The following is a 9,248-nucleotide window of genomic DNA, read 5'->3' as shown; positions in this document are numbered from 1 at the left end:
TCCCTTTCTGTTTCCACACTCAAGCTGTGTCTCTAAGGCCTATAAATTCAGTGGAATCCTTTTACCTGAGTTCCTGAGTTTAATATGGACTCTCAAAGAAAGACCTCAGACATGCTCATTCTAGCACTTTATTGGAAATTGTGTACATCAGTGAGATCAGATCAAAGTAAAAGCATCATTTTCACATAATAATATCCTGATATCTGTGCCGTCCTTTCACATCATTTAATAAATCCCAGGATGCTTCTGATTTTAGTCAAAGAGCTCGAGTGGTCCAGAAATCTCTACATAAATATAAAGCATAGCATCTAAAATAACCATCACTTTGAATAAACATAGTTCCAAAAAGTCCTGGGACTATCTCTTAACATATTAGTCTGTACCGTGGACTGGTTGCAGTGCTGGTGGAAGGGAATGAGGAAGGTACACATTATACCGTGGATCTAATTATAGCAGGAGCCGAGGCAGCTCAAGTGCGGTGGGGGCACACAACGGGGTGGGGGCTGAAGATTCCGAAAGCCGGCCAGGAACTCAGCCGCCCTGCACTTTCCAACATTGCTTGAGTGTCAAACCTGTGAGACTCTGGTGTGGAAAGAAAGAGTTGCCCCAGCTCCCTTGCCATTCATTGCCCAGAAATGGCAGAACCCTCCTCCAGATTGCACAGGGACAGAGATTCTGGCACAGAGAAGATCCCGGGAGGATCCACCCATCTCTTTCCCCCTGCCATGATCAATTCCCTCCCAAATTAGAAAACTTGAGGGAGTGGCACCTCAAAGAAAATTTTGAGCCAATATGCTGCTCACCCCTTGGAATGATGACAGAGTGCTTTTGCTTGGTTTGACCTGAGGGGCACTGGCAGAGGTGCCAATGCCCCCCTCATCACCTTGAAGGCCATCATTAGTAATTAGGTTCTTTGGTTCCTCAGAGCTTCTCAGCATTCAGCAATGACACCTTATATCTGGGGTAGCTTTACTGCTCACAGACAGCTTTAACTTCCACCAAGTCACTGGTTATCACAACCCCATGAGGTAGGAACAGTAGGGATCATAATTCCCATTTGAAAGATAAGGAACCTGGTCCTCATCGAATTTGGTCCTGTGACCAAACTCACATAGCTGGCCAGTGGCAGAATCAAAACCAGAACTCAGGTCTCCTCTCACGTATCAAGCTCCAGGGTCCCGCTCCAAAGTTCCTCCTGCTGCTTTTCTGGGGCACTGTCCCCGTCCCTCCCCTGCCCCTCTTGGGAGATTCTCAGACAGCCCCATTGAGGACAGGATGAGTCCGCATGCGATAGATGATGACCGCCATGGCCGGGCACAGCAACAAGGAGGTCATGATGACAATGGTGGCTAGGATGATGAGGACAATGACCCAGATATCCAGGATGTGCTTGGGGAGCACGACTTCCACGGGGACCTGGCTGACGGCGTCCATGCTGCTTCACTCTGTAACAGACAGGAAAGAGGACATCACCGTTGTGTACCCTCTCCCTGCCTCCTGAGTTGGAAGGAAACCTGCTCCAGGAGTCAGAAGCTTGCCAGCTGTGTGATCTTTAAAGTAGCTTGATCAATAATAATACTGGCCTCATTTACCAAGGGCTTCCTATGTGCCAGGTGGTATGCTAGACACTTGATGTATATTAACTCAGTCCTTACTTCAACCACCAATGCTATGAGGCAGAGACTATTATTGTTATCCTTTTTCATTTCTTGGCCTTTATCTTCAGTTATTCGCATTTACAGATGAGGACTCTAAAGGCTTAAAAGATGTAGCTGTTGATTTGCCCAAGGAAGTGAAGCCAGATGGGTGGGACTCCAGATCCTCCATGTTTAACTATTAAACTACCATATACCACCAGTCTGTTCCCTCACCCGTAAAGTGGGAGAGTCATTGTTTTGGGTTCTGTACCCCTTCTCCCATTCTCCTGGCAACATGACCGCGTCTTTTCTGTGAAGAACCTACTCAGTTTGGTTTCTCACACTTGCAGCTAATAGAGTTCTGATGGATAAAGTATGTCAATCAGTTGTCACCAAACCTTTTCAATTTACGGCGCCCTTAGTGTCTTAGTAATTTCTTCACGGCGCTTCAGGCCAAGATAAATACCTAGCAGTTCCAGTTAACACTGGAAGCAGTTCCAGTCAGGTTCAAACAACTTAATAACCATTTATGCCCTAATTAGTAGCTGTTTGAAAAAAATAATACACACAAATTTAAAGAGAAAACTATTTTATTCTTAACCAGTTATTGGTTAAGAATGACTAATGGGATGCGTGCAACCGTTGAGCACTGCACAACTTTTGAACTTTGGAGTCAGGTTGGACAATGCTGTGCTCACTTCCTATTCCACGTTCATTGGTGCCCAGGACTTGCCATATCATGGCAACTGCCAAAAACTTTGCTTCACAAATTATACCATCACCAAAAGGAATGTACTAAGATTAATGTTAAACTGTAAACTATCTTGAGCTAGTAAATTATACAGTACCTGAGGGATGTCAAATATCACCATTCCTGTCCAAAATTTTAAATATCTCACAGCCCCCATCCACACGCTTTTCCAGGAAGTTCACTCTGGCTCAGCGCACGATTTGGGAACCACCAATGTTAACACATTCCCTACCCAGAGGCTGGAACAATCACCTATGGTTCCTTCTAGATCTAAGATCTTTAATTCTGTGATTCTAGGGACCAGACAGAATTCCCAATTCCCGTCCTATTTCGCACTTTTACCTAATCAGTAACTTTTTCTTTCTAATGCCTTTGGCTCCATGCCCACTGTTGCCACTCTAAGTAAGGGACTAATTACCATACCCAGAGTAAGGCGCCCAAGATGCACATACAAGGATGTTCATTGCTGCAGTGTTTGTTTTAGCAACCGACATAACAGAAGTGTCCATAAATAGTAAAATGAAGTAGGGTATCCCCATATAAAGGAGCACCATACAGCAATTTTCATTCATTCATTTAACAAATGTATCGTGGTTGCCACACACCAAGTGTTGTTCCAGTGTGTTACACATATTAACTTATTTAATAATTATTAAAAAGAATGATCTATGGTGAGCTCAAAAATACTTTAAGTGGAAAAAATTAAAGTGGAGGATAATATGTATAGGATGATTCCTTTGGTTCAGATTTTATAGAATTAAGTAAATAGACAAATAAAAAATCTTTTCGGAGTAGAATCCTAAGACAGCATTAATAGTGATTTCCTTTGGGAAGTTAGACTGAGAGTGGAAGCCTTGGCTTTTCATTGTTCATGTCTTTATATTGTTTGAATTTTTAAAGCATGCGCATGTATTACTTTGTAAAGTTACTGTACATATATGAAAATTTACTGCTATTGTTATTTTCATTGATATTTCTATAACACCTGCTAATTGCTTATAATATCCTAAGATCCATGGGGATGGGCATAGGTTTTCTATTCACTGGAATCAGCATAAGTGTGATACACACACACACACACACACACACACACATTCTCTTTATCTTTATCCCTTCATCCATCAGTGGATACTTGGGTTGTTTCCATGTTTTGACTTATAAATAATGCTGCAGTGAACATGGGGGGTATATATATCTTTTCAAATTAGTGTTTTCATTTATAAATACCCAAAAGTGGAATTGCTGGGTCATATGGCAGTTCTATTATAAAGTTTTGAGGAACCTCCATACTGTTTTCCATAGTGGCTGCACCAATTTACAATCCCACCAGCAGTGTACGAGGGTTCCTTTTCCACATCTTCTCCAACACTTGTTATTTCTGTCTTTTTGATAATAGCCATTCTAACAGGTATGAGGTAATATCTCATTGTGGTTTTGATTTGCATTTCTCTGATGATTAGTGATACTGAGCATCTTTTCATTACCTGTTGGCATCTGTACGTCTTCTTTACTTTTAATTTTATGTCAACTGGGTTGAGGGAAAAACAGGATTGTGGTGGGTTCTTTATAATTCTCTGTATTAAAAAGAGTAAATACAGTCTATGGCCATGCTACCCTGAACAAGCCTGATCCCATCTGATCTTGGAAGCTAAGCAGGGTCAGGCATGGTTAGTAGTGGATGGGAGACCACCTAGGAAGACCAGGTGCTGTAGGCATAACAAAAAAAAAGAGATTGTAAGCTGACAAGGTCCTTGCAATCTGTGAGGTCAACCAAGGGTTACCTCGCTAAAAAATAAAAAAATAAAAAAAAAGAGTAAATATATACATATGTCATTTTTAAGTCAAATAAAATTCAAGTATGAGATTAGATCAGTAGTCGCCAAATGCTACGTAGCATGTGAACTGAGAACCACCTTAGGACAATATAAAAAAAAAACCACTCCAGGCTGACTGAATTAGACTCAAGAGGAGATGGGAGGGGCCTTCCCCCTGCCCCCGCCCAATTTCCCTGGTGATTTGAATGTGCAGCCAGGTTTGGGAACTCCTAGACGCAACGCTCTCTAAGGCCTCTGCAACTCTTCCTAAAACTATGATTTGAGAATTGATTCCTAGGTGCTCTGTAGCCAGTCTGGTCAGATGTAGGCAAGTTCAAGGTGAAGGAGAAGCCTCTGGCAAGGCTCCCACCACCTCAGAAGTATCAGGCTGGGGCCTGCAGAGGAGCAGCATAGGCTGGCCCTGCCTCAGCCTTGGAAACATGGTCACTTTCTCTAAGGTCTTAGGCACAGAAGCATGAGTCACAGGAGACTCATGCACACTGCTAAGGAGGTACGGGGGCGGGCAGGAAAATTCATTCTTTGTGGTCTCCTGATTACATTACCGACTAGCTCTCCTTGGGCCAAAGGAACCCCACAAAAGCCCTTTCTGGTAAACCCATTAACATCAAACAGGCTCTGTAACTTCAAATGCCAGGAATCTATAATCTCCCTGGCTGCTTTTCGTAAGCAAAACCTGTCATTTACAGGAACTCAGGCTTCAGAACTCATCCACAACCAAAAATCATTGAAACTAGAGCCAGCCTTATTGCGCAGATGGCATACTTAAGGTCCAGAGGTTTCCCCCCACCTTCAATCCCACTCCCTTCTGGAATAATCATGCAAAGACATAAATCTGATCAAGTCACTGCCCCTATCTAAAAGAAAACAGAACAGAACAAGTAGGTAAATAAATGAAACTTTTTCTAAAATTTATATTCTGCACTGTACTAATGTTACTCTTTTGCACATAAAATTATTTAAAAGCCCCATCACAAAAACAGATAAAAATGGAGCTGCTCTTGAATGCCAGGGAGGGCCCGAGGGAGGGGGTTTGGGGTCCTACTCAGGCAGCAGGGCTGAGTAAATATCCTTAAAGGCCCTAAGCACTAGAGATGAGGGTGCTCACCCCCTTCACATAGACAATTCGGACTAAAAGCAATACTAAACTGTAACGTAAAAATGTACATGTTATAATGAAACTTAAGTCACTTTTTCTTCTAACTGAAAACATCAGAGAAAATTACTTTTCCCCATCATTTTGTTGGTGTCTGCCCGGCACAGCCTGCTCACCTGGTATAACATAGCTATTCAGCTTCCCCTTGACCCCTCGGTCTCCTCAAAACAATTTGCAAACCACAGGCTGTGATCTTCTCCAAGGGCCCTTCCAGAGCTACTGTTCCAGGGCCCGAAGGCGGGTCACCCACATGACCAGGAGGCAGAGGGCACAGGCAGCTTCGTCTCCCTGTTTCAACCTTTTCAGTCCTCAGACATGTATCTTCTAGTGGGTGTTCCTTCCCAGGTAATGGGGCTCTGGTCACTTCCACCTCTCCCCACTGTGAAAGAAAAATTTCGTCCCCAAAATAAGATCTCCAAAAACCCTATGTTCAGCATCTTTAATGACGTGCTGGAAAAATTGGCTTGAGAAAAACCAGGACTCTATGCTGCTGCTGGCTGACTTCTGTTTGACCTCTCTCTGGCCCCCTGGGCACGCTGGCCCCTTGTGAGTGCATAAAACTCTGTTTTTTTGGTGCATCTAATTAATAACCATAGAGCAGTCTGTTTATCATTTGCTTTGCAGATATATTGCTTGTTATTTCTGCTTACTGGTTCATGTCGGAATAGGGCCCAAACCATTCCTGTCACAAATTTAACCTTATCACTGATTAAAAAAAAAAAAGAGTGATGTTTCTATGACCATGAAAGATAAAATAGCAGTCAGGCCTAAACTAATCATTTTACACTGGCATACTTTATTTACCTCATTAATGAATAATAAATTCTGACATTTGTTCAATATAAGTTTGTCTAAGAAACTGCATTAACACCACCCTAAGATGACAAAGATGCCACTGATAAAAGCCACTGATACCATAAACCACTGACACCATCCAGCCCTATACCCCTAGTCTGAGTATAAGCAATTTAAACAATTCCATGGAAAAGTTAACAATTCCAAAATAGCTATTTCGTGTCCATTAATGAGACTAAGCATAAGGGTAAAAAACTTTAGTTCCTGCAAAGGAGGAAAACATTGTACCTTCTCCAAAGGTGGAAAATTCTTCCCATCTATCAAGTGCTGCACTTGGTCCGATCCCGGAAGGAAAGCGGGGGAGCGTCTGCTGCCTGCTTGGGAAACATGAAGTTTTACGCTGAGACCATATTTCTAAGCAATTACAAGTCCTTTTGCAACAGGAAAAAAGAAAAAATAAAAGCCATCATATGGCAAATTTTCTGGTTCCAACAAAAAAATGTATAAATTTCGTAAGTTAAAATTTCCTACAAATTGGAGTTTTAGAATAACTGAATTCAAGGTGATTAATCTGTGCTATCTGTCCACCTTTCAGTTACGAGGCTCTTTCCCCAGCAAGTAATTTTTACCTCTCTGACAGAGCAGAGTTGTCTTTGGTCACTATCAGGACAGATAACTCTGTCATTCATTCATTCATTCATTCATTCATTCATTCCTTTGTCAAGTACTTGCTATTTACAAGATACCCTCTTAGGAATTACTATTATTTACTCAGAAGACATAGCTCTTTTACTTCCAAGAAGCACAGAGAAATTAAGTACCCCTCTCTCTTCTTTCTTCAAACATGGGCGCACACAAACCATCATTTCTTTCATAAATACCAAGTACTAAGTAGTGTCGTAGGCCTTGTCCCATACATTACTTAGCCTTCACAACAATCCCGTGTGGAATATATTCTTTTACAGAAGTGGAGGAAGGTTAACTGGCTAGTTAATAAAGCTAAGTAAACGAGATTCAAACGCAGGTCTCCTGGCCCTGTGTTCGCCACGACCCGCAGCTACCATCCCCACAGTCCTTCATCCCATATGCATCAGGGTGCTTTCCCAGTTTGGTGGGATTTCCCATTACAAGTAGGATTCCAGTGTTCCTGCTTCTCTTCTCTGACGTTCTTACCCACAGTGAGGAATAAATAAGTTCCAAGGCGTCACCATTACTTTCTTCACTACTTTATTTGCATTTGGGCCATAAATCAAAGAAATAAAATGCAAAGGGTAGAATCGCATACGTCAGTGCTTCTGACAGAAGATTGCTTTGCTTTTGTATTGTGCGTGTGCATGTGCGCACGTGTGTGTATGTGTGTGTTCTGGAAAACCATCTCACTTGCCTCACCTGTGGTGAAGTTGCTTAGGGCTCTGGTCCTCAAGGTCTCCTGTAGCTTGTCCATAGTAAAAGGGTATCATTGAGAAGCCTGGCTGGCTCTCTCTGTTTACGTCAGTTTATTCTCCACCACTGCTTTCTCCAACCTGATGCGCCACTTTCTTCCCCAGCTCCTATCTCAAACAGGATAGTGATGGAATTGAAAAGAGCACTGCACATCAGGAGGACTGAGTTCTCCCCTGCATCCTGCCATTAACTTGCTATCTGACTGTGGGCAAGTTGTTGCCTTTAATCTGTGCTATGAAAGATGGGTTTTGTGATTGAAACTAGATAATATCTAAATTCTGTGTAGATTTCTAGAATACGGTTAGTTTGCAGACGTTTCATCTGCCGTGAACAAACCCAGTGGGACATAGTATTGTAATATGAGTTTTCTATTGCTGCCATAACAAATTACCACAAATTTAGTGGCTTAAAACATATATCCATTACCTCACAGTTTCCATTATTTCTAATACTGTATTTTTCAGTTCTAGAATTTCTACTTGGTTCTTTAAAAAAAATCTGTTGTATTCTTTCTTAGAGTTTCCAGTTCGATGTAAAAATTCTCAACATTGAATTTTTTTCTTCTTGATCATAGTAAGTAAGTTTATTTAAAGTGTGTGTCTGACAATTCCAATTTCTGGAGCCCTGTAGATCTTTTCCTATTGTCTGTTATTTCTATTGTTCTTGTCATCTTGCCTTTTTCCTTTCCTGTTTATTTTTAGTTATATAGTGGACATTATATTTGGATTAAAAAAAATTGAAGCCTATTGTGAAATTATGTCCTCTAGAGAGGATGTAGGTTTGCTTCTGCCAGGCACCTGACAATCTGGAACAACCTCGATTTTATTGCAGGGACTGCGATGATGCAAAACTGCTTGCAGTCTCTGGGATTGGTATACTTCTAGTTCACTCTTAGAACTAAGAGTGCTCATTGAAGTTCAACCCCAGAATGCAGGGGTTTTCTTCTGCTTGTCTTGGCAGTTGTGAACTCCGGAGTCTGTCAGAAAAACTGCTTACTCTCCATCCTCCAGTAGCAGAGATGCTGCTTCAAATGCCAGGCTCGCTCCCCTGGGTTTCTGTCTCCTCAGAGATCTGGGAATTCTTCATTATTTTGTTATGTCTTAGCACCTTCAAGCCGATTTTTTTTTTTTTTTTGGTCCAATTTTTCTAGTTGTCTTCAGTAAGAGGATTGGCCAAAATCATCTAGTTTGTCATTACTGGAGGTAAAAGTCCTGATTTTTTTGTAGACTGCACACCTCTTCTTAATTCTCTAAATCTAGAATGGGCTTTGGCCAAAAGCAGTAAGAGTCTGGCCTAGACTTAGACGAGATCTGAGATCGGGCGCGTAAAGCCTACGGTACCTGGTAACCCAGGTGGTCTCCCATCCAAGTACTAACCAGGCCTGACCCTGCTTAGTTTCTGAGATCAGACAAGATTGGGTGCGTTGACCTGCACTTAGAAGAGAGCTATGCATCCGGCACAGTCTACGCTCACACTCCTGAGTCTGGGAGAGAAATGGATAATGGTTCCAGCTCTGTCCCAGCACTGACGTCACTCAACACCACTCACTTCTCACTGGACGCTTTCCTCTCTACTCAGTGGCATAGGTACCAAACGAACAATTCTTAAATCCACAAATCCCAGGCTCTCGTGTT

At 42.1% G+C, this 9,248-nt stretch overlaps 1 protein-coding gene, 1 long non-coding RNA gene and 1 pseudogene across 9 annotated transcripts in view; 2 read left to right on the top strand and 1 right to left on the bottom strand.

The window, feature by feature from the left end:
* Window positions 1–9,248, top strand: part of LOC112475230 — a 45,182-nt gene that overhangs the window by 29,008 nt on the left and 6,926 nt on the right. The gene's annotated exons all lie outside the window — the stretch shown is intronic.
* SMIM3 (small integral membrane protein 3) overlaps window positions 113–9,248 on the bottom strand; it is a 16,653-nt gene continuing 7,517 nt past the window's right edge. Inside the window, exons 2-4 of one of the 8 annotated variants that reach the window (XM_015585347.2) lie at window positions 6,460–6,545; window positions 5,493–5,755; window positions 113–1,445 (exon numbers count right to left, since the gene is read on the bottom strand). In XM_015585347.2, coding sequence (XP_015440833.1) covers window positions 1,252–1,434 — 183 coding nt within the window. In that variant the 5' untranslated portion in view covers window positions 1,435–1,445; window positions 5,493–5,755; window positions 6,460–6,545 and the 3' untranslated portion in view covers window positions 113–1,251. Of the gene's footprint in view, window positions 1,446–5,492; window positions 5,756–6,459; window positions 6,549–7,560; window positions 7,722–9,248 lie in introns of those variants that run through there. The other 7 variants (XM_025043045.1, XM_025043044.1, XM_015585343.2 and 4 more) reach the window with 7 other exon arrangements.
* LOC112475264 lies at window positions 3,986–4,103 on the top strand (annotated as a pseudogene).

Source organism: Pteropus alecto, unplaced genomic scaffold, assembly GCF_000325575.1.
Source record: "Pteropus alecto unplaced genomic scaffold, ASM32557v1 scaffold40, whole genome shotgun sequence".
Taxonomy (NCBI): domain Eukaryota; kingdom Metazoa; phylum Chordata; class Mammalia; order Chiroptera; family Pteropodidae; genus Pteropus; species Pteropus alecto.
This window is presented reverse-complemented; position numbering and strand designations above follow the sequence as displayed.